Genomic DNA, 26,010 nt, shown 5'->3' on the forward strand with positions numbered 1-26,010 from the left:
TGCACAAGCTCTTCCTATTAGATTCCTTACAGTTTGTCATGCAAATTCACAATGTGACTAGACCGGTGACAAGATCAGATATCATCTAAGTGTTTCAATATGCTCTTCTTCTTTGGCCTTCTTATCTCGAGAGACAATGGGTAAGCGCCTGGAGGTGGTCAGTGGTGTGTGGAGCAGTGCCTGGAGTGGCTATAAAGGCCAATTCTAGAGTGACACGCTCTTCCACAGGTGCTGCAGAAAAATTTGTTTGTCGGGGCTGTTACACAGTTGGCTCTCCCCTTGCGCTTCTGTCTTTTTTCCTGCCAACTGCTAATTCTCTTCGACTCGCCACACTTTAGCCCCGCCTTTATGGCTGCCCGCCAATATGCTATACTACCATAAAATCCAGTGTATGGATCAGATCTCCACAGGGAACTTTAGACTTGCAAACTTAGGAATACAACTTATTGGTCTTCAAACTTTACTAAATATTGATGCATCCCTTTAGCATCAGCTGGGTCAATCCTAAAGCAGAAACTAGTGGGAACATATAACATATGTCAAAGTAGGTGGTGGAATCTTTGTGCAATATGAGTAGAATCATATACTCAGCTGACTTCAAGTGATCGCATTGAAACCTATAAATTACATAAAGGGATAGACAAGGGAGATGCAGGTACGATGTTTCCCCTGGTTGGGGAGTCTAGAACCAGGGGCACAATTTCAAAATAAGGAGGAAGCCACTTAGGACAGAGATGAGGAGAGATTTCTTTACTCAGAGGGTTGTGAATCGTTGGAATTCTCTACCCCAGAGGGCAGTGGAAGCTTAATCATTGAGTATGTTTAAAGTAGAGATTGACAGATTTCTAAATACCAATGACATAAAGGGATATGGGGATAGTGTGGGAAAAAGGCATTGAAGTAAGTGGATGATCAGCCATGATTGTATTGAATGGTGGAGCAGGCTCGATGGGTTGAATGGTCTACTCCTGCTCCTATGACTTCTTCTTAGTCACAAATGTTTAGGATTTCACTGAAGTTGAGCATACCTCAGAAAGTGGGTGTCTATATTGTAGAAGCAGTTTATCTAGCTCAAAAAAAGAGAACTATGTTATCATTTCCAAATTACTGTAAAGGAAAAATACCTGTGATGAAGGCAGGAACACCCCAGCCAACCATGTAGTAGAACCTCATAGGGCCAGAGTTGATGTCACGGACCTCTGTTAACATGCGGTAAATATGCAGCCCTTCCAAGAACATCCAAGCAAAGGTGCACATGTAGAAGAAATGGAGTAGAATGGCAATCACAGTGCAGACAAACTGTGGATGACAAGACAAAGGTCAAATTCAATGCATCAGTTATATATTAGTTATTGTGTATAAGTACAAGTGAGCGCAGGTCTGTGCACTGGAGGTTATTTAGAACTTACAGCACAGAAACAGAGCATTTGCCCAACTGATCTTTTTTTTACTCATTCATGGGATGTGAGTATTGCTGGCTCAGCCAGCATTTATTGCCCATCCGGAACTGCTCTTAAGGCGGTGGTGAGCTGCTGCCTTGAATTGTTGCAGTCCTTGGGGTGTAGGTACACCCACAGTGCTGTTAGGAAGGGAGTTCGAGGATTTTGACCCAGTGACAGTGAAGGAACGGTGAGATAACTCCAAGTCAGGATGGTGTGTGGCTTGGAGGGGAACTTGCAGGTGGTGCTGTTCCCATGCAGCTGCTGCCCTTGTCCTTCTAGGTGGTAGAGGTCGCAGATTTGGAAGGTGCTGTCGAAGGAGCCTTGGTGAGTTGCTGCGGTACATCTTATAGATGGTACACACAGCTGCGACTGTGCATCAGTGGCGGAGGGAGTGAAAGTTGCAGGTAGTGAATGGGGTGCCAATCATGCACGGTGCTTTGTCCTGGATGGTGTCGAGCTCCTTGGGTGTTATTGGAGCTGCACTATTCCATCACATTCCTGACTTGTGCCTTGTAGATGGTGGACAGGCTTTGGGGAGTCAGGAGGTGGGTTACTCACCGCAGGATTCCTTGCCTCTGATCTGCTCTTACAGCCACGGTATTTATATAGTTATTCCAGTTCAGTTTCTGGTCAATGGTAACCCCTGGGATGTTGATAGTGGGGGAATTCAGCAATGGCAATACTATTGAACATCAAGGGAAATGGTTAGATTCTTTGTTGTTGGAGATGGTCATTGCATGGCACTTGTGTGGCACGAATGTTACTTGTCACTTATCAGCCAAAACCTGGATGTTGTCCAGGTCTTGCTGCATCTGAACACAGCTGCTTCAGTATCTGAGGAGTCGCAAATGCGCAATGTTCAGCAATCATCAGCGAACAACCCCACTTCTGATGTAATGAAGTGGGAAGATCATTGATGAAGCAGCTGAAGATGGTTGGCCCTAGGACACTACCCCGAAGAACTCCTGCAGTGATGTCCTGGGACTGAGATGATTGACCTCCAACAACCACAACTGTTTTCCTTTGTGCTAGATATGGCTCCAATCAGCAGACAGTCTTCCCCCTGATTCCCAATGACTCCAGTTTTGTTCGGGATCCTTGATGCCATACTTAGTCAAATGCTGCCTTGATATCAAGGGTAGTCACTCTCACTTCACCTCTGGAGTTCAGCTCTTTTGTCCATTATTGGGCCACGGCTGTAATGAGGTCTGGAGCTGAGTGGCCCTGGCGGAACCCAAACTGAGCATCAGTGAGCAGGTTATTGCTGAGCAAGTGCCACTTGATAGCACTATCAATGACCCCTTCTATCACTTTGCTGATGATTGAGAATAGATTGATAGGACGGTAATTGGCTGGATTGGATTTGTCCTGCTCTGTGAACAGGACATACTTGGCCAATTTTCCACATTGCCGGGTAGATGCCAGTTTTGTAACTGTACTGGAACAGCTTGGCTAGGGGCACAGCTAGTTCTGGAGCACAAGTCTTCAGTACTATTGCCACAATGTTGTCAGAACCCATAGCCTTTGCAGTATCCAGTGCCTTTAGCAGTTTCTTGATATCACATGGAGTGATATCTATGCCCGTCTTTATGCTCCATGCAAACCTCTTCCCATCCTCGTTCATCTAATCCTATCAACATAACCGTCTATGCTAGATGCCTCAACCACTCCATGTGGTAGTGACATTTTAACACTCTTCGTCCTGCTTCATCAATGACCTTCCTTCAATCATAAGGTCAGAAGTGGGGATGTTCACTGATGATTGCACAATTTTCAGCACCATTCGGGACTTCTCATATACTGAAGCAGTCCGTGTAGAAATGCAGCAGGACCTGGACAATACCCAGGCTTGGGCTGATAAGTGACAAGTAACATTTGCACCACACAAGTGCCAGGCAATGACCATCTCAAACAAGAGAGAATCTCACCATCTCCCCTTGACATTCAATGGCATTACGATTGCTGAATTCCCCCACTATCAACATCCTGGGTTACCATTGACCAGAAACTGAACTGGACCAGCCATATAAATAACGTGGCTACAAGAGCAGGTCAGAGGCTAGGGATCCTGCGGCGAGTAACTCACCTCCTGACTCACCAAAGCCTGTCCACCATCTACAAGGCACAAGTCAGGAGTGTGATGGAATACATTCCACTTGCCTGAATGGGTGCAGTTCCAATAACACTCAAGAAGCTTGACACCATCCAGGACAAAGCAGCCCACTTGATTGGCACCCCATCTACAAACATTCACTCCCTCCACCACCGTCGCACAGTGGCAGCAGTGCGTACCATCTACAAGATGCAATGCAGCAACACACCAAGGCTCTTTAGACAGCATCTTCCAAACCGGCAACCTCTACCACCAAGAAGGACAAGTGCAGCAAATGCATGGGAACACCACCACCTGCAAGTTCCCCTCCAAGCCACACACCATCCTGACTTGGAGCTATCTCACCGTTCCGTCACTGTCGCTGGGTCAAAATACTGGAACTCTCTTCCTAACAGCACTGTGGATGTAACTACCCCACATGGACTGCAGCAGTTCAAGGCAGCAGCTCACCACCGCCTTCTCAAGGGCAATTAGGGATAGGCAATAAGTGCTGGCCTAGCCAGCGATGCCCACATCCCATGAATGAATTAAAAAACACACTCTCTGGGTAAAGAAGTTAAACAAAAACTGTACAACTCGGAGCCCGAAGACACAACTCTGAGACTGAGTCTCGTGCTCTATCGACTGAGCTAGATGGGTGTTTCAACATTCTTTTTCTTTTTGGGCCTCCTTATCTCGAGAGACAATGGATACACGCCTGGAGGTTTCCTTTCAAAAAAACTTTAGTAATTACTGATTCATCTGGATAGTTCAGTGAACCAACACTTAATTAATACTGAATAAACCTAATGATCAATGGAATGATTCAGGAGGCGGTTTTAGCTGGATTCCTAATATGGAGTCTTTGAAACAAGTTTCTTAAGATGTTCAATGTCCAAAATGACTTGAGGTTAATATATCCTTGTGTGTCAGCTTGAAGGTAAATGGTGAACTGCTGAGTTGTTCAGGTTAGCAAAGTTCCAAGTGCATCCCTTCATGTACACTAAGTTGATCTCAGCAGTGATAGTGCTCTCAATTTCTATCAAGGATGTGAGAACACACCTCAACTTTAATCCAGCTTGAAATACAGGTACAGACATTAGGTGAGGCCAAGATCAAACAGCTCACCAACACATACTGTCAGACTCAGATGTGGGAAAAGGCCTTTTATGCTGAGGTGCCAGGGGGTCATCATGTCTATGGGGACATGTCTCAAATAAGAAAGCAAAGCAATTATCACTTGAACATTAGAAAGAAGCTTCACATGGCACTAACAACTTTCTGTTTGGACAGAAGAACGTGACCAACTGTAAAACATCCTTCAAGGGAACTTCAAAATACAGTTGGCTAGGCTGAGAGAATTAGGGTACTAGAGGGATGTGCTTTGCTGGGCCAAATGGCCTTTTCTTGTCCTTGACTTGTCTAATGTTCTCAGTATGAATATAAACTCCAAAAGGTGTTTATTTTTAAGAGGTACAGGCTTAAAGGGGGAAAGATTGAGGCTTTAAACAATTCATTGGATTGGATGAAAGCCAGTTAAATAGGTTATTTGAAATGAATAGGGATGGGAGGACTAACAGTTGAGCATAAATAATCCATAGGGAAAGAGTTACATTAGGTTCCAGGAAGTATTTCTTTTCAAAGAGAGTCATTGCCCTCTGGAATAAACTGGCAAGACAATGTGGTGAGTATGTGTTCACAACAATCCTTAAAGAGAGATTTTGGCAAGTTTCGTTACAGGGGTTTAAGTTGCAAGAAAGCTCTGTCCATGATGAGTCATGGGTCACCACATTCTTTTGGAGCTTGTTTGTCTTATGGAGTCAGAGTTGTTTGTTGACTGGATGAGCCAAGCTTAATGGGCCTGTCTTTCTTTTCATAAGCCAGTACATGAAACAAGTAATGTAATTTATTGCCTTTACATATGAAAATGACTGAAAATTTGTAGAATGTGAAAAGATTGTTAGAAAATTTCAGCAGAAGTTATGGTCAATGGCTTTCTCCCAATTCTGTAATTTTCTATTACTGTAGTTCATTAACCATACCACCAGAGGTCTCCATTGTACAGTATTTTAGTATTTAGACCAGAGGCCCGCAATGCAAAAGACAGCAGTTATTGTTAATGCTAGACACTAAACCCCATTCCTTCCTTCCTCTTAAATGTACCAGGCATTATATTTCATCAAACATTGCTTGCATATGCATTATAAATTAGATTAAATTTAGGTTTAAATGATGAGAATTTAACCATGGCATGATGGTAACTTAGTCACGTAACCATATAGCTAAAACTTGCAGCAATTCTTGGTCAGGTGTTGTACAGAAAAAGGTCCATAGAAGTACTTACTCAGAGCCACTAGGATGGGCAATTATACAATTTTGCTCACATCTGAAGAACAAATTCAAAAGAAACATAAGCCAACTACACTCTCATTTTACCAGGCCAGTCTTCTTCTTTGGCCTCCTTGTCTCGAGAGACAATGGGTAAGTGCCTGGAGGTGGTCAGTGGTTTGTGAAGCAGCGCCTGGAGTAGCTAGAAAGGCCAGTTCTAGAGTGACAGGCTCTTCCACAGGTTCAGCAGATAAAATTGGTTGTCGGGGCTGTTACACAGTTGGCTCTCCCCTTGCGCTTCTGTCTTTTCTCCTGCCAACTGCTAAGTCTCTTCGACTCGCCACACTTCAGCCCCGCCTTTATGGTTGCCCGCCAGCTCTGGCGATCACTGGCAACTGACTCCCACGACTTGTGATCAATGTCACAGGACTTCATGTCGCAGACATCTTTAAAGCGGAGACATGGACCGCCGGTGGGTCTGATACCAGTGGCGAGCTTGCTGTACAATGTGTCCTTGGGGATCCTGCCGCCTTCCATGCGGCTCACATGGCCAAGCCATCACAAGCGCCGCTGGCTCAGTAGGGTGTATATGCTGGGGATGTTGGCCGCCTCAAGGACTTCTGTATTGGAGATACGGTCCTGCCACCTGATGCCAAGGATTCTCCGGAGGCAGCGAAGATGGAATGAATTGAGACGTCGCTCTTGGCTGACATACATTGTCCAGGCCTTGCTGCCGTAGAGCAAGGTACTGAGGACACAGACTTGATACACACGGACTTTTGTGTTCTGTGTCAGTGCGCCATTTTCCCACTCTCTTGGCCAGTCTGGACATAGCAGTGGAAGCCTTTCCCATGCACTTGTTGATTTCTGCATCAAGAGACAGGTTACTGGTGATAGTTGAGCCTAGGTAGGTGAACTCTTGAACTGCTTCCAGAGCGTGGTCGCCTATATTAATGGATGGAGCATTTCTGACGTCCTGGCCCATGATGTTCATTTTCTTGAGGCTGATGGTTAGGCCAAATTCGTTGCAGGCAGCCACAATCCTGTCGATGAGTTTCTGCAGACTCTCTTCAGTGTGAGATGTTAATGCAGCATCGTCAGCAAAGAGGAGTTCCCTGATGAGGACTTTCCATACTTTGGTCTTCGCTCTTAGATGGGCAAGGTTGAACAACCTGCCACCTGATCTTGTGTGGAGGAAAATTCCTCCTTCTGAAGACTTGAACGCATGTGAGAGCAGCAGGGAGAGGAAGGTCCCAAACAGTGTAGGTACGAGAACACAGCCCTGTTTCATAAGCCAACTACACTCGCATTTTACCAGGCCAGTGAGCAGTAATAATTCCTACACACGTGTAGTTCGGCCTAACACCAGTAGGCAGGTCTGAGAGAAAGAACACATCCGTGTGTATACATTGAATCAAGGTGGGCACACTGGCATGGCCTGACTTCACATGTGTAATGTGCAAACAGTCACCCTGTCTGTGAGGACTAACCTGGGTATATCCCTGTTTGGACCATATGATAATGCATCTACTGTCAATCTGTTGCATGGTATAGTTATGATGAGGTGCAAAAATTGCTGCTTTATCTACATGAATTTATATGACAAAATGCCACTGACTTCATTCAGTGCTGTTCAATGATGTAAGAAGGTGAACCTGACGTTGGTCAAATGACCCCTACAAGACATGGGACATCTCCCATTATATACCACTTACTGGATTATCTGCTTGGTTAATGCCAAGGAGGAAGATGAGCTCAGAGAAGAAGAGCGCCACAACCATGTTCCTACTGATGCTGTGCTGGTTTGAGCGAAGGGCCCTCAGGAATAGGAGGATCAAGAAGGACAGCAGCAAAGCACCCAGTGAGACAGCCACAGTGGAGTATGTTACCAACTTCAGAGGTAGGATTTCACCATTCTGAGGGGAAAATTGCAGAAATAAAATTTTAAGTACAGTGCAATAATAGTTATGCATACCATACTTGCTGCTCCTGGAGTCTTATTAGTTATTTATAAAGTTAGACAATTTGTAACCCCTGCTTGTAAGGAAATTTTACAATACAGTTCATGCTCTTGTAATCACAGGTCATACTGAGTGGTATGTAAGGTAATTGATACTGATTGCACCACAAAGAGTGATTTGAATTAAGCAGTCAACCACATTGTATAAATATTCTGAAAATCCATGCAATACATTTTCTATCTCATGATTTGATGGCTCACAATTGCCAAAATCTGAATTATGAACAGTCCAGGAGTGGGATATGAACTTCATTCAACAGATATTCAAAATAGTGAAACAATAAACAGTCGCAGATAAAGTTGTTCATCAGAATTACTGCCAAAAGAATTGTACCACCAAAAATCTATCAAATTAAAAAGCGAAGATGTCAAAAAAAAGCAAACAAGTTTAGCACTCAATCTGCAGGCTTTTGAAACTTCTAAATTCTGGCCTGTCTGTCTCGACACATCTACTCTAACCCATTCTTTTGGAGAACCTCAAACTCATGGAACTCCTTGCTATGGCTCAGTGGTAACACTCTAGATGTTGAATCATAAAGTAGTTTTTAAAATTTTTTTTTAATGGGATGTGGGTGGTGTTGGCAAAGCAAGCATTCGCTGGCCATCCCCTAATTGCCCTTGACAACTGAGTGCCTTGCTAGGCCATTTCAGAGGGCAGTTAAGAGACAACCACATTGCTGTGGGGATGGAGTCACATGAGGGCCAGACCAGGTAAGAACAGCATATTTCCTTCCCTAAAGAACATTAGGGAACCGGATGGGTTTTTACAATAATCGATGATAGTTTCATGGCACCATTACTGAGACTAGCTTTCAATTCCAGACTTTTTTTAAAAATTAATTAATTGAATTTAAATTCCACCAGCTGCCATGATGGGATTTGAACACATGTCCCCAGGGTATTAGCCTGGGTCTCTGGATTACTCGCTCAGTGAGATTACCACAACGCCACCGTCTGCCCATCATTGTTGGCTCAAGCCCCAGTCCAGAGACTTCAGCACGGAAGGTCAGCTGATGGTTCTGGCGATGGGGGCTGCAGCACTTTCAGAGGTGCTGCCTTGTCGATGAGATATTAGACCAACGTCCTATGTGCCCACTCAGGTGGATGTAAATGATTTTGTGGCATTATTCGAAGGAGTTCAGAGCAGTTCTGCGAGTGTCCTGGCTAACGCTTGTCCCTCAACCTACATCACTAAAACAGATTATCTGGTCATTTATTCCATTGCTGTTTGTGGGTGCTTGCAAAATGGCAGCCACGTCTCTCTTCATTACAACAATGACTACGCTTCCAAAGTTCTTCATTGACTGTAAGGTTGTGAAAGGCATTATATAAATGTAAATTCTTTCTTTCCTTTTTATATACTTCAGGCTTTTAAAACTCCAGTTTAATGCCATTTATTTATTTCCTTATTAATCCTGTCTTCTCTTTTACTATTTTAAACCTTAGGAGGACCTGAACTATTGGCACTTCACTGCAGTTTCTCAAGGAATCAAAATCCTACCATACCAGAGCCACCATTTCAAACTGAGTGGGCTGAGGTGGCTGATATCTACTTCAGATTCTGAATGGCAGTCACAGGGACGATAGACTGACTATAGAATCTGACTGGGAGAAAGGAAGGATCAGCTCCACAAAGCAACTCCAACAAAAAAGTACCAGGAGGGAAGGTACAATCAACTTTCATTTAAATGCTAATGTTATAGAAAGATGCACACAAATGATAAGCAGAATGCTATGTCAATACTAATATAATGGAATCTGTTACATTGCAAATGTGTTGCAGATCTCAGACAACTTACTTATTGAACATGCTCAATATGAGAAAGATCTGTATTGTAAACAGAACTATAAAATGAGATACTTTTCTCCAACAAGACTGTGATTTACCTCTCGTCTGGAAATATCCATGAGAACAGCAAAGCTGGTCATATGATTACACTGGCAGCTGATGTGGGTCTCGTTCCTGAAGACTAATTCGCATCCTTTGGAAGACCAGCCTCCTGTCCCACCAACACTGCATCAGTACAGACCAGAGAATGAGAATAGGGACATTTAAAAATAAATTATTAAACGTAAATGTTGCAAAAGGTATTTCTAAACTTCATCAAATTCAAGATAGCATTTGTAAAGCAATTTATAATTAACTTGAGATGTATACTATATGTAATACACTGCAAGTTCCCCTCCAAGCCACACACCATCCTGACTTGGAACAATATCCCCGCTCCTTCACTGTCGCTAGGTCAAAATCCTGGAACTTAATCCCTAACAGCACTGTGGCGACACTTAAATCACAAGGGATGCAGTCGTTCAAGCAGCCCTCCACCCTTGTCCTTCCAGGTGGTAGAGGTTGCGAATTTGGGAGGTGCTGAAGAAACCCTGGCAAGTTACTGCCATGCATCTTGTAGATGATGTACACTGCAGCCACAGCACGTGGGTGGTGGAGGGAGTGAATGTTTAAGATAGTGAATCTGCAGCACTTTAAAAAAAAGTTGCATTGGTCAGAAGCAATACTCAGTCATGTGATTTCTGCTGGCCAATAAGCCATCTAAGAAGAGAGACACTACGCAATCTCTTTTATTAATGCTGGTATCTCCTAACTGCTATTCAGGGCCTCCCTGTGTGGGTTTCAGATGACAGCAGAATCAGGCTCAGAAGAGATTTTTCCCATTGATAAACTAACTTGTCACCACTCACTATCTAGGCTGACATATGAAGACTGGTCACTTCAATGAGACACTGGTGGACTATTCATTTCTGTGGAATTGCATATCAGCGTAAGCCTGTCCTTAAGAGCAGAAAGGTAAAAGGGAAAATTGGAGGGGATATTGTAAGGGAGAAAAAAAAGCATATGCACACATGCAACATTTTTAAAAAGTATTTTAGTATCTTCCATTTACATTCCCAAAGCAGTCTAGTAATATATAATATACAGAAATAATCACCACCTAGATATTAACATATTGTGTTGGAAATAAGGCACATAAAAAGACATACAAATCAGGGCATTCCTTGATTAGGTCCCTCATCTGTGCTCAGTTACGTGAACTCAGCTGTACACACACTAGGTCTTAAACCCCATGGGCTGTGAGAGGGAGTAAATCGGCCACATTTCCACTCCTGGCAGCTACTGAGAACTATTTCAGGCATAGTTGTGGTACCAACCATCGGCAGATAGTTTCTCGGCACACACTTGGAAGAGATAACAAAGGTTGCTGGAGTCACCTGAGTTACCGAGTATCAGCTACTATTTCAGGAAAGGAGGGAGTGAATAAAGGTTTAAATGGATGGTCAACAAATGTCAAGTGTTATGCAAATAAACTCAGGCTGGTGATTGCCTGGCAGCTTTCTACAGTAATATAAAGTTATAACTGCCCATTGGGCAACTCTTTGGGTCAGGTTGGCCCCTTTCCATTTCTACTTTGTGTGTTCCAATACCAGATCACTGGACTATGCAAGAATGCATCATTCTGGGAGATTAAAATAGAAAATTCCATCTTTGATCTGACCCCTAGAAGAAATGAATTTTTTTAAATCAAAGAGAGACAGAAAAGATTTATTTATTTACAGTGAATTACTTCATTATTTTCTTTGTGGCAAAAGAATGGAGGTTGGAAATTAGAGGGTTACCTTGACACAGGATGTAAAAGAAAATCAATTTGCCTGCAGTGTTAAGAAAGATCAATCATTCCGACAAAGGAGCAGGCTGGCCATTAGTGTTGTTACCAGATATCAGGGCTTTTATTGAACTACCTCATCACCCATATATGCTGTGTGCGGCCTTATTAGACAGTATACAGCCTTTTCCCCAAGACTTTCAGGTTTAGAAATAATGAATGAGAGGTCTTACGGGATGGAGTGGTTCCAGAAGACACAAATTGGCTTGGATCGCTCTTCAGTTTCAAAAAGCCTGTACTGCACCCTGATTGGTTTTTCCAGCTGATGCTGCAGTAACTCATCATTGTCATGGACAGCAATACTTACTATGGGGCTGTTGATGACAGGTCGCTTAGGAACCCTGAGAGAGACATAAATCACATACTTACAATTCAGAAACTTAATTAACCAATTAATTTTATTCCCACATTTATAACTATGCTTTTAGTAATTTGTGGAATGAAGACTCGGCAGGTGTGCCACACACTTATGTTTTTCCTATTAGGGTTTACCTTAGACTTCTTTTGTCAGGGTCGTATTGCTCTGGTAAAAGCTCTCCCAGTGTCCAATAGATAATTATACTGGCGATGGCATCCTGCTCATTTGTATCAGATTGTCTCCGTTTTCTGTTCAGAGCTGTGCTTTCATCTTCAGATAAGGAAGCTGGGACTTTGGGGTTGTCTGGTGAAGAAACATAATAAAACATGTTTACATTTCCTTAAAACTGCTATTACTGAACAAAAACTTCCAGCTAAGAAATGCTGTTTGAACCATATAATCTGAACTCTTGACTGCCAGGTTTGCCAATTTGCCTTGTTTATTTGTGCCAAAAGTCAATATTGGCACTCAATCAAACAGACTGTATTGAAGACAATGCCCCTTTTTCCTGGGTCAGAAAGAGGACGTACAGTCTACTCCATTTAATGTATATCACATAGGAGCAAGTTATGTTTTGTGAATAAGCTGCATTAATGCAGGTTTACCTCATTTCAATTCCGTGTCACTAATTGGTGAGAATAGAGTTTTGCTTTTGTAATTTTCTTTTTAACCATAGACCTCCCATTGAAGTACAATAACTTTACACCAGTGTTGTCTAAATACATGGGTGTCCAGATATGGCTAATTGCATTTTTGATTAGTAAAATGAGCAACAGACATCATTGTTGGTCATGTGATTTCAATGCTTATATCAACACAGAATATGCATATGTACTTTAATGGTTTTATGCTTTTGGTGGTAAAATGGTAAAACAAAAAGAGTTCACAAGTGTTTTTTGATCATTGTTTGTGCTTCACTTCCTCATTTATTGCTTATTGATTATGTGCTAAAATAGTGTGTAACAGAGGATGAAAACAGTTGACGTCTGTGCCATGGAAACACCAGCAACATTGTATAGACAGAGAAGTCATGGTTAGCTTGACCAATCAGAATAACTGCTACAGGCAAACAGAAGAAAGCAAGTCCAACCAATAAGAAGAAAAGTTATGGCAAAGGGCAAGCAGCATCCAACCAAATGCTGGATGGACAACAAGGGCGGGTCTGGTGAATCTTGTCGTGTGAGTCAACATTCTCAGCAATCACTCTGATGGAGTCAAAGTTCTGCTTGCAACTGCTGGACAAAGGCTTAGTAACTGCACTCAGATATATTGTGTCTGATTAATTCATGGCTGAATTCCAAATTTTGATTAACAAGACTGCAAAGTTTCACAAAGTGTCAGCTGACACTCAGTTGGAAGCACTCTCACCTCCGAGTCAGAAGATATTGGTACAAGTCCCACTCCAGGACTTGAGCACAAAAATCAAGACTGATACTCTAGTGCAGTACTGAAGGAGCGCTGCACTGTCAAAGGTACTGTCTTTTGGATGAGATGTTAAACTGAGGCACCACCTGCTCTCTCGGGTGGACATAAAAGATCCCATAACATGATTTTGCAGTACAGCAGGGGATTCTGGTGTTTTGGTCAATATTCTTCCCTCAATCAACATCACTAAATCAGATTACCTGGTCATTGTCACACTGCTGTTTGTGGGAGCTTACTGTGCTTAAAGTACTGTACTTAAATACAAAAACAAATTGGCTGTCTCATTTTATACAACAGTGACTGCAATTCAAAAATTGACTGTAAAGACTTTGTGAGGTCCTGTGGTTGTGAAAGGCGCTATATTAATGCAAGCCTTTCTTATTTCATTCAAAGAAAGAAGAATGATTGTCAAGTGATTACGTACATGTAGTATTTTTACCTCTATAATTAGTTTTGCTAAAACTAAGGCATGTGCTAAACAGTGTTGCCATAGCTACACCTCTAGCTAGGCAGCAACTTTTATTGGACAACATTGCTTTACGCCCTTCTGTCCAGCAATCTTTACCATCAATCATCCATTAACCGCCTAGTAACCATATACTTCGAAATATGGTACTTAAATACAAAAACAATTGGTATGTCAACTTATTTCAGGAGCATATGCTATGATCAGCATTTCCTCAGTGATACTTTGTCACTCATCTAATAAAGTTTTGTTATGTTTATAAACTGGGCATGTGGGCAAAATATACCCAATGACCTCACAGGATGTTGACAGAGGTTGTGATGAAAATCATTCCAAAAGCAATCAAAATCCCAAGGAAATAAAGCACATAAAGGCATGTGAACACCAAGGTAAACTCAAGGCCCTGGCAATTTAGATCAAATACAAATATGTTTTATACCATTTTTATTATGTGGAAGCCTTTGGGCACGCTTGGCATGATATTGTTTTATTATAATGCAAGCAACTATCACACTGCAATTATTAATTTTGTGGCGGACCAAAGAAAGTTATTAGGAGATGCGTTTCCTTGGGCCTTTTCCCACTCTGCTGCCATAAATTCAGTGCAAGTCCTGCTTAACGCGTGGAAACAGAGTTTGCATCGGCAAACAGCCGTGGAACAACAGAAGCCCTGAAAAAATTGGCTCCCATTAGATTTATCTAAAGTCATTATCTGGTGAAAATATGATCATTTATTTCTTGGAAAGAAACTTACAATTATATAGCACTTTTTGTGTCCACCTCACGACACCACAAAATGCTTTACAGCCAATTAATTACTTTTGAAGTATAATCATTGTTGTTACATAGGCAAATGAGATGATATATTACTTGATAAAGATTCTGAGTTTACCTGTTTTAGCAGGAGTACAGTGTTTGACTGGGAGGGAGAGAATCCTTTTGTTGCTTGTTTAAAACATATTGGATCATTTAATGGTGAAAATGCTTAACAATTTTTCAACAAAATTAGTCACCCTTCCCAATGTGGAGCAGAAACAGATAGATGGCGGAAGAGATGGAATCACAAACAGTATACTATGTTTTACAAATTATTATATTACTGTTCTACTTCTAAAAATGAAGTGTCTCACCTTTAATTTCTGCGGGTGTGAAGATTGATTCTGGAAGGATTGCAATAGTCTCCAAGTCTTCAGGTTTCTCTCCTCGGATAAAGTCATAACGTGGAAGTTTCACTCCAGAGAAGTTCATTTTGTGAAGACGATCTACTGAAATAACTGAAAAAGATGACTTGTTAGTCTTTGATAATCAGATATTGTCTGTCCCAAAAGTAAAAACTGAGCACAAAGAGCTGGGAGCTTCAAAGCCTTATGCCTGCACATGAGGTTAGATTTTAGCTTGGGCTGCCTGGCTTAAACAGGACAGCAGTGGCCTGAAAAAGGTGTACTGTCGGGTTTATGCCAATAGGCTGTCTGATATTGTTCCAGCCCAGAGGCCACGAGCTGCGTGGGCGCGGGGCAACTGCTTTGCCCCTGCAGCTCACTGGGTGTGGTAATAAGGCCCACAGTGCCATCAGCGCTATCGTGCAGTTAGTCAGCGTGCTCCACCAGTCAGCCACCCAATAATTATGATCATCACTATTCTCAATATTAGAATCCTACTTTCACACTATATTCCCAGATCTGAAGTACATCAAGATCTCTTATACAAATGTCATTAATGCAGTTCTTTGGTGAACCTTCATTGACATATGCTTGAGCGGGGCAAGTGGTCAACTGAAACTCTAACCCAAACACCTTCATTTCTATGAACTAACTAAAGGCAGAAGGCCCATAGAATTCAGTTAACTTTCTAACCACTTTTGAATTTGAACTCTGTAGTACATTGTAAAAGGCAAGAATTGTTGGAATTCAGTATTTAAAGGGTTAAAAACATACTAACATGCTGAGGAGTCCCTATTAGGGGAACACCGCCATTAGTGTTTCAACAGTAAAGCCGATGAAAGAATGCACAGTCAATTTGATACAGTTTGAAGACCACTCAGAAAGAAAGTTTTATAATTAATGTATTCTCGAAGGCATTATGTATTACTGGCTCGGGCCTGTCCATTCTCCAGCTTCTGTGTTGCTCACCAATATTAGGCGTGACGATGGTGAAGGGGCTGAGGTAAGTTTTTCTCATGTTTTGTGCCAGAGCATTTGCATAATCCTCATAGTGTCTGAGCAGGTGTGCAGTCCCTCCATCTGTTTGCTGGATCATGTCCCAGTGCTTTTTGTTACTCACATCAAGAATAGCGCTTCCAACTTTAATAAGGTTCTGAAAATGTAACAAAACAAAATGGATGATTTATTAGTTAATTAAATTAGAATAAACAAGAGGTTCATCCGAGAACACATCTGATCAACTTCATTGTGGGCTGCTTCCACCTACTGAATCAGCTGATGGAAGTTATGCATAAATTTCTTGATCGCCATAGGCAATCAATCAAAATTCAATATAGGATGCTTTCCTTTCAAATCTAAGAGGCCTTCCTCCATTTATCAAATGGAATTGAATCAAATATTCTGTTAAGCTCCTGGTTGTTATAGTTGAGCTTGTAGTGCACCAGACAGCCTTGCTATTATTCTGCAGAGCAGTGAGACACCAAGCCTGGAAAATTCCTCAGAGCGGCTTCTGCTCCGCAAGTGTTATTTTTCGATAAGTGTGGTGGAAACTCCATTTAGGCGCATAAATTTACCAGCCGTAAAGGTCGTCACAGGTGCCCCTATCTCAATGTCCCCTTTACCACAGCTGGGAGGGGCAAAAATAAAATCAGTGGATGGATCATTCTGGACCATTCTCACGCTTTCAGGTGCCCAACCACACGGTGCTTCTGTTGGCCAGGGAATTATATAATTCAGAGGAGTAACAAACTAAACTGGTGAAAGGTCAACTTAGTACAAATGTCAGGACGAATCATGTAAAGAATGATTAACACTTGGAATGGTCTTTTTGGTAGGATAGTGGACAGAAAAACTCTAGTCCCATTGAAGGTCCAGTTTGATGATTTGCTGGGGACTGCAAATCTTCATTTCATTATCTTATTTTTAAATATTACATTTCCAGCAATAATGCTTTCAAAATATAGTAAACCAGATTTCAGTTTTCAAACCACTTGGAAATTGTATCAGAACTTTTCAAAGCAAACACAATTAAATGACTCTAAATGTTAATGAATGAAATTATATCATTCATATTTAAAAATTACATCTGACTAACAAAAAAATTACGTTCATAAATCTTCACAATATGCCAAAAATGAAAACAGATAAACCTATGATAATTGACAATTTGAAGCATAAAATGAAGACTAACACTACAGGAGCTGAATTTAATGGGTCCCCTGTAGACGGATTAGGAGGCAGGGGGGCCCTGTGGAATTACAGCAGGAGGCGGGGGAGCCTGACGACAGCCTTTCTGCCCAGAAGCCAATTGAGCCCCATAAGAGGCTAATTACCAGCCACTTAAGGGCCTCTTCCCGCCGCGGCTGGGATTTAACCAGCGGTAAGAGTGGGGCCTCCACCACGTGGGGACGTCACCCAGTAAAACGAGGCAGTCTCCCTGTGGGCTTGGGGAGAGGCCCTCCTCCATGGCAATCTGTGACACCTCACCTCCGTGAACCCCTTTCCTCCCTGCTTTAAACTCCACCCTCCCCACCACCCATCGCTAGGGCCTGCCGGTCTAGCTCCAGCGACCCCGCCTCACTCATCTCTGGTCTGGGTCTCCAGCGCTAGGCCTGGGTTCAAGGCCTTTTGCAGTACTGGCAGTGGCCACAGCTCCCAGTGGTGCTGCTCATACCACTCAGTTGTCAGTCCTCTGATTGGCTGGCAGCTCTTGGAGGCAGGATCCCCATCTTTAAAGGGACAGGAATCCAGGTGGCAGGCTGTTAATTGCCTGGGCACTGCAGAATGGCGCGGGTGGAGGGGGGCGCTTCAAATGGCGGAGGCGGGATTATCACTGCCTTTTCAGCCTGGTGCCACGAGCCCCACTGGTGTGACTAAATTCAGTTCTAGATCAGCTATTTTAAATATTTGCACATGACATGTTTAGAGAGCAATGAGATCATGGGTTTGGGTTACCAGGAGCCAGCATCTGTTTAAGAATTGATGGCTGCCCTTATAGCAATGCCTGATTTTCTTTTGAAATGACTAACACAAAATGCCGACTGCATTCATTGGGTATTAGAGGTCAAGGGGCGGGAAAACTGCAATGAGAAATGCCTACTGTGGAGGAGACAGTTGATGAATAATACATCCCATCCATTAAAATGCTTCCCTTGAAACACCCGCTACAAATGGCCGAGCATCTACAGCAAACACCCGCTACAAATGGCCAAGTATCTACAGCACTATTCAGCTGCTCCCAAGTTGTGATGCTTGCCCCTAATTCACATAGAAATTGGGGCCTTAACAAGCCATACTACCTGCATAGTCTTTATGTACTATGATTACTTGGAACCACACTATGAGGTGTCCCTGCACATCAGACACTGAGTGGGCCTCAGCAGTTGATTATGAGAAGTGACTGCACCCAATATGTTGAATGATTCAAGGTGCCATGAACTGCATTGGGAATCTCTTAAGTGTTCTGAACTCCTTTACCTCTGTGAACTGGACATCCTGGGTTGCAGCCAAGTCAAATCCCCGCTGTGTGTTCTCAAATTCTAAGATTTTTGAGGTCACATGGTACGCTATCTTTACATCACTGCCGAAATATTCATCTGTGTGCTGAGTGGCATTCCGCAACATTAGGGCAATTTTCTTGGATTTTCCCATATCCAGCAAAGTCTCATTCCGTTTCAATTTATCAGCCTGTGCAAAAGACACATCCTAAGAAAGTGACAAAACCCCTCAACAATCATGGAATTACAAATGTTTAAATTCAGGGACCAGTTCTTTTTGTGTTGAAGGGAGGACCAAAGCAAGATCTTTCTAAAGTCATTATTTACTGAGATTGTCGCTAGAGTTTTAACCATGACTGTCTGAAGAGGGAGGAGTGAGAAATCAGAAGCATTCTGCAATTGTAATCTCGTCCAAAATAGTGAATTGTGCCCTCATCACAGAGTGTTTCAGAAAAAAATTAAACATCAAAACGAAACAAAGATATGACTAAAGTAAAAGCAAAATACTGCGGATGCTGGAAATCTGAAACAAAAACAAGAAATGCTGGATTCACTCAGCAGGTCTGGCAGCATCTGTGGAAAGAGAAGCAGAGTTAACGTTTCGGGTCAGTGACCCGAAACGTTAACTCTGCTTCTCTTTCCACAGATGCTGCCAGACCTGCTGATATGACTAAAGTATCTTACTTCTGGGAATACTATGACCATAAAGTTTCTAATCTGATCACGCTAACATCTCATGCTCTCAACTCTTGCCCCCCCACCCCACTTTCAACAGGGACAAGCTTTAATTGTAAACTGTCGAATATTGGATTGACTCTAGCTATGTTAAGTAATTGTGGAGCATGATCAGATTGCCAGTTATAATCTTAAAATTGTCCTTCATGTTGTACCTCAGAAGACAAATTATGGCTTCTCTTCTTCTTCTTTGGCCTCCTTGTCTCGAGAGACAATGGGTAAGCACCTGGAGGTGGTCAGTGGTTTGTGAAACAGCGCCTGGAGTGGCTATAAAGGCCATTTCTAGAGCGACAGACTCTTCTACAGGTGCTGCAGATAAAATTGGTTGTCAGGGCTGTTACACAGTTGGCTCTCCCCTTGCGCTTCTGTCTTTTTTCCTGCCAACTGCTAAGTCTATTCGACTTGCCACACTTTAGCCCCGCCTTTATGGCTGCCCGCCAGCTCTGGCGATCACGGGCAACTGACTCCCACAACTTGCGATCAAGGTCACAGGACTTCATGTTGTGTTTGCAGACATCTTTAAAGCGGAGACATGAATGGCCGGTGGGTCTGAAACCAGTGACGAGCTCGCTGTACAATGTGTCCTTGGGGATCCTGCCATCTTCCATGTGGCGCACATGGCCAAGCCATCTCAAGCGCCGCTGGCTCAGTAGGGTGTATATGCTGGGGATGTTGGCCGCCTCGAGGACTTCTGTGTTGGAGATATGGTCCTGCCACCTGATGCCAAGGATTCTCCGGAGGCAGCGAAGATGGAATGAATTGAGACATCGCTCTTGGCTGACATACGTTGTCCAGGCCTCGCTGCCATAGAGCAAGTTACTGAGGACACAGGCCTGATACACTCGGACTTTTATGTTCCGTGTCAGTGCGCCATTTTCCCACACTCTCTTGGCCAGTCTTGACATAGCAGTGGAAGCCTTTCCCATGCGCTTGTTGATTTCTGCATCGAGAGACAGGTTACTAGTGATAGTTGAGCTTAGGTAGGTGAACTCTTGAACCATTTCCAGAGTGTGGTCGCTGATATTAATGGATGGAGCATTTCTGACGTCCTGTCCCTTGATGTTCATTTTCTTGAGGCTGATGGTTAGGCCAAATTCGTTGCAGGCAGCCACAGTCCTGTCGATGAGTCTCTGCAGACACTCTTCAGTGTGAGATGCTAATGCAGCATCGTCAGCAAAGAGGAGTTTCCTGATGAGGACTTTCCGTACTTTGGTCTTCCCTCTTAGATGGGCAAGGTTGAACAACCTGCCCCCTGATCTTGTGTGGAGGAAAATTTCTTCTTCTGAAGACTTGAACGCATGTGAGAGCAGCAGGGAGAAGAAAATCCCAAACAGTGTAGGTGCGAGATAACAGCCCTGTTTCACGCCACTCAGGATAGGAAAGGGGTCTGACGAGGTGCCGCTATGCTGAATTGTGCCTTTCATATGGTCATGGAATGACATGATGATACTTAGTAGCTTTGGTGGACATCCGATCTTTTCTAGTGGTCTGAAGAGACCACGTCTGCTGACGAGGTCAAAGGCTTTGGTGAGATCTATGAAAGCAACGTAGAGGAACATCTGTTGTTCGCGGCATTTCTCCTGTAGCTGGTGAAGGGCGAACAGCATGTCAATGGTGGATCTCTCTGCTCGAAAGCCACACTGTGCCTCAGGGTAGACACGCTCAGCCAGCTTCCGGAGCCTGTTTAAAGCGACTCGAGCGAAGACTTTCCCCACTATGCTGAGCAGGGAATTTCCACGGTAGTTGTTGCAGTCACCGCGGTCACCCATGTTCTTATAGAGGGTGATGATATTGGCACTGTGGTAATGTTAATGGTGGTACTGCTCCCTTGTCCCAGCACAGGCAAAGCAGTTCAAAGAGTGCTGAAAGTATAGCAGGCTTGGCACTCTTTATTATTTCAGTAATGCCGCCCTTCCTAGGGGCTTTTCCGCTGGCTAGAGAATCAATGGCATCACTGAGTTCCGATTTTGTTGGCTGTACGTCCAACTCATCCATAACTGGCAGAGACTGGGCTGCATTGAGGGCGGTCTCAGTGACAACATTTTCCCTGGAGTACAGTTCTAGGCAGTGGTCCACCCAGCGGTCCATTTGCTTGCATTGGTCAGTGATTGTGTCCCCGATTTAGATTTGAGGGGGTGCGATCTTCTTGATGGTTGGCCCAAAAGCTCTCTTAATGCCATCATACATTCCTCTGATGTTTCCGGTGTCTGAGGCCAGCTGAATATGACTGCATAGATGTTGCCAGTAGTCATTTACGCAGCGCCTGGCTGTTCTTTGTGCGGCGCTTCTGGCTGCTTTAAGTGCTACGGATGTTAACTTGCTGGGGGTCTTCTTGTAGTTCAGCAGTTCAATGCGCTTAGCGGTTATGACAGGTTCCAGCTCTTCAAAGTGAGATTGAAACCAGTCTGCATTCTGCTTCACACGTTTGCCATAGGTGGTCATTGCTGAATCATAGATGGCATCTCTGATGTGGGCCCACTTGGTCTCTGCATCCCCTGTAGGAGTGTTTTGAAGGGCTTTTTCAAGTGAATTTAGAAACTTAAGTAACAGCTGTGGATACAAAATTCGGCTACAGTCATATATATCCTACTACTTGAAGGCACAGTGCACCAGTTCGTGAACATGGAACCAGGCTGCTATCTAGATTTACCACTTTTCACATCGGTGCAACTATAATTTTAGGAGCTGCTCTGTTGCTATGTGAGAAGGGGAAAATTCTGCAGAGTACTACTTCTAGAAAGGACTATACCGCATCCATGGAAACATGAAAACTGTTCAAGAGTTATGTACATTAGAAAGAACTGTGAAACCTCAGCATCTTGTTCATCTCAACTGTTTAAATCAATTTTTCCAACCAAAACTTACAAAGTTTTTCAGTTCTGCAAAGGTATTGGTGGTACAGTTAAAGAGATCAGGAGGGAGCCAGCCCCTATGTTCATCACAGTGTCGGATTCCTGTTCCTGTAGAAAAAAAAGGACACAGTATCTCAGTATCTGCCAAGTACAGTCTTTGGCACAGAAACAGGTTTATGCCAATGCCACCAAAACTATTGCATGCAATAACTCAAGCACATAACCAACTTGGAATAATTAAATTTTATCGATTTGATAGGGTCGGATAGAAGCAGATAAGATTTGTGGCTCTTCCAAAACTGTCAATGAAAAGTGAGAGATTGGTAAATCAGAAATATATTGAGTTCAGACTCTGACTCAATTTGGTTAATTTGGCATCACGCGTGCCTTAGTCAGGTGGTCAGGGGCTCAAGCCCCCCCCCCCCTTCAAACTTGGTCACATCATCTAGGCTCACATTTTTGTGCAGTACTGAGGGAGTGCTGCATTGTTGAAGGTGTTCACTTTTGGATGAGCTGCTAAACTGAAGCCCTATCTGCCTACTTAGATGGACACTAGACTGATAAAAGTTCTTGAACCTGTGCTTATTGGAACTTACAATCACAGATGTTCACAAAATGCTAGTGCAGCATGAAGTAAAACAATTTTATACAAGATTCCTGCCTGTTACTAAAGATATAAGCTAGGAATTTCTTCAGGGTTTCTGCCACCATGACTTTGGCAGATGTTCAACGGAAACTCTTATTTTCGTGCACATGTAGGGTTTTCGCCCAAGTTGCAGCAGTGGAGCGGGAGAAGCTATGAGAAAATTCCACAGTGATATATCTTTAATGTCCCACCCTCAATGAGCTAGGTTGTAGGCTTTCTTCTCGATTTCATAGAATAAATCGTTATTTCTTCATATATTTAAAAAGTCAGCTCAAGGAAACAAAAAAGCCAAGCAGCACAGCATTTCCCAATAGTTTAAATGAAAGTCATTCCTAAACTCCTGTGGCATTAGATGATGTGTGTCAACAACTGAGTAAGATTAAACTACTCCAGGTGATTAACAAGGAAACACTTTGAAGACTTATGAAAGTGCAATAATTACCCATTGATCCTTTGGGACAAGGCACTGCAGCAGGGAGTCCAAACTTAGTCCTAGGCCACCAGATCTCTGCCTCCATGGCTCTTGGGCAACTGTCATAAATTACTGAAGGAAAAATAAACAGATGAAAAATGCAGGATACAGTTAAAGCTTTAGCAAAACAAAAAATAAATTCCTTCCCTATCACATCAATTGGTCATTCCCATAAAAGCTGCTGGTTCTAGGTTCATATCAACCTGCATCAGTGTTTTTACATACAAATCAAATGTAGACTTTGAGTTTGTTCCAGTAATATATTTAGTCATAGTCATAGAGGCATAGAGTTATACAGCACAGAAACAGGCTCTTCGGCCCATCGTTTCTGTGCCGGCCATCAAGCACCTAACTATTCTAATCCCATTTTCCAGCACTTGGCCTGTAGCCTTATGGCGTTTCAAGTGCTCATCTAACTACTCATTGAACAATCACTCTTTACACTAAGGCATTGCTGTAATTTTATTTTGAAACATTTAATCTTTAAACATAGTCATTGAACATTTTCACAAACATTTCTCCTGATGATGCACCTTTAATATGCACAAATGTATTGTGGTTCAAAGAAAATTCTTGCGAAAACAGTATTTCATCTCAATAACTTTATGTGAATTCAGTAAGATTGCATATCATAACATGTCTGAATGATCTTCACAAGTTGCACCAAATTCAATAATGACTTTAGCAGGTGATTAAAGACACCTGTATAAAACACTTGCTCGGCATCAACTGGAGTACTGTGTCCAGTTCTGGGCACTTTTGGAAGCATGTGGAGACATTAGAGAGAGTGCAGAAAAGATTCACGAGAATGGTTTCAGGGATGAGGAACTTCAGTTACGTGGATAAGTTGAAGAAGCTGGGTCTGTTCTCCTTGGGGAAGAGACGATTAAGAGGAGATTTGACTGAGGTGCTCAAAATCATGAGGGGTCTGGATGGAGTAGATAGGGAGAAACTGTTCCCATTGGCCGAAGGATCCAGAACCAGAGGACACCGATTTAAGGCAATTGGAAAAAGAAGCAACAGTGACATGAGGAAAATCTTCTTTAAGCAGCAAGCATTTAGGATCTGAGTGGAGGCAGATTCAACTGAGGCCTTCAAAAGAGAAATGGATAATTATCTGAAGAGAAAAAATGTACAAGGCTATGGGGAAAAGGCAGGGGGAGTGGGCTTTGCACTTGCCGAGAACTGCACAGACACGACAGACTGAATGACTTCCTTCTGTACTGTAACCATTCAATGATTCTATGATTCTACGAGGAAAGCACCAGGTCCAACTCTGCTGTAGACTCCTGCTTAATTTTATCAGTTCTCTACCACTTTGACAAAGTTTTTGTCACTTACCCTAATATCTCCTTATGTGGTTCGGTGTCAAATTTTGTTTTATAATGTTCGTGTGAAGCACCTTGAGACAGTTTACTATAATAAATGTACTATATAAAGACAAGTTGGTGTTGTTATGTTGCATCGTGTTAGTTTTCACATGTACGCTGGTGACACCCAGCTCTACCTCACCACCATTTCTCTCGACTCCTCCACTGTTGCTAAATTATCAGACTGCTTATCCAACAGTTTCTGCTTATCAAACAGAAACTTCCTCCAATTAAATATTAGGAAGATTGAAGCTATTGTTTTTGGTCCCCGCTCCAAACTCCATTTCCTAGCTACTGACTCCATCCCTCTCCCTGCAACAGTCTGAGATCAAACCAGTCCGTTCGCAACCTTGGTGTCACATTTGACCTTGAGATGAGCTTCCGACCTCATATTCACGCCATCACGAAGGCCATCTATTTCCACCTCCATAACATCACCCAACTTCACTCTGTCTCAGCTCATCTGCTGCTGCAACCATCAGTCATGCCTTCGTTACCTCTGAACTTGACAGTTACAACGCACCCCTGGCTGGTCTCCCACATTCAACCCTCTGTAAACATGAGGTGATCCAAAACTCCTCTGCCTGTGTCTTAACTAGCACCAATTCACCTATCTCCCCTGAGCTCATTGAGCTACATTGGCTCCAGGTCAAGCAATGCTTGATTTTAAAAGTCTAATCCATGTTTTCAAATCCCTCCAATGGCTTTGCCCCTCCCCATCTCTGAAATCTCCTCCAGCCCCTCAATATGTGAGATATCTGCACTCATCTAATTCTGTTGTCCTGAGCGATTCAGATTTTAATTGCTCCACCATTGGTGGCTGTGCCTTCAGTTGCCTCAAACGTAAGCTCTGGAATATCCTCTCTAAACCTCTCCGCCTCTCTACCTCGCTTTCCTCCTTTAAGATACTCCTTAAATCCTTTTTGACTAAGCTTTTGGTCATCTAAAACAGCTCTATTAGTTTCACATTGTACAGTAAATGTCTCAAAGTGAATCAATTACAGACTTGTATGCAAGTGTAGTCTTCAAGTTGAACATGACTAATAATCCAGGAGCAAAAAAGTCACAAGTTCTCTGGTCTATACAGTGCACTTTCCTTCTTCTTCCACTCTAGCAGGTGACAGAGCTTTCCGGTAACATGTCCTGCACTCTGAAAGTCTCTTCCTAAACCTTTCCACCTCTCTTTCCACATTCAAAATCCACTCTTCTGAGCACCTACACTAACATCTTGCCCTCTACCTGCTTAGTAAATTTAAGGGGCCAACTAGCACTTGGCCTCCAAGGCACTTTCTATCCATGTCACCATCCTGCCCTTGCATGAGCTGCCTGCACTCCACCTCGAGGCAGTGGCAGCCCTCAACATGGCTGCTGCTCATCTTTGCCGCTGGTGCCAAGCAGGCAGCTCCGACATCTGGAGGTGCTCAGTGTCTCTAATTGGGCACTGAGCCGCCTCCTGCCCAATTAGGGCAT

General features: G+C 43.0%; 1 protein-coding gene across 4 annotated transcripts in view; it reads right to left on the reverse strand.

Annotated features, from left to right (window-relative positions):
• Nucleotides 1–26,010, reverse strand: part of LOC137383874 (cadherin EGF LAG seven-pass G-type receptor 2-like) — a 329,833-nt gene that overhangs the window by 31,759 nt on the left and 272,064 nt on the right. For 3 of the 4 annotated variants that reach the window (XM_068057223.1, XM_068057222.1, XM_068057221.1), the window contains exons 16-25: nt 23,141–23,242; nt 22,066–22,160; nt 18,446–18,655; nt 15,938–16,121; nt 14,939–15,082; nt 12,052–12,220; nt 11,733–11,900; nt 9,770–9,896; nt 7,578–7,778; nt 1,125–1,299 (exon numbers count right to left, since the gene is read on the reverse strand). In XM_068057223.1, coding sequence (XP_067913324.1) covers nt 1,125–1,299; nt 7,578–7,778; nt 9,770–9,896; nt 11,733–11,900; nt 12,052–12,220; nt 14,939–15,082; nt 15,938–16,121; nt 18,446–18,655; nt 22,066–22,160; nt 23,141–23,242 — 1,575 coding nt within the window. The remainder of the gene's footprint in view (nt 1–1,124; nt 1,300–7,577; nt 7,779–9,769; nt 9,897–11,732; nt 11,901–12,051; nt 12,221–14,938; nt 15,083–15,937; nt 16,122–18,445; nt 18,656–22,065; nt 22,161–23,140; nt 23,243–26,010) is intronic. The other variant, XM_068057224.1, reaches the window with a different exon arrangement.

Source organism: Heterodontus francisci, chromosome 25 (genome assembly GCF_036365525.1).
Source record: "Heterodontus francisci isolate sHetFra1 chromosome 25, sHetFra1.hap1, whole genome shotgun sequence".
Taxonomy (NCBI): domain Eukaryota; kingdom Metazoa; phylum Chordata; class Chondrichthyes; order Heterodontiformes; family Heterodontidae; genus Heterodontus; species Heterodontus francisci.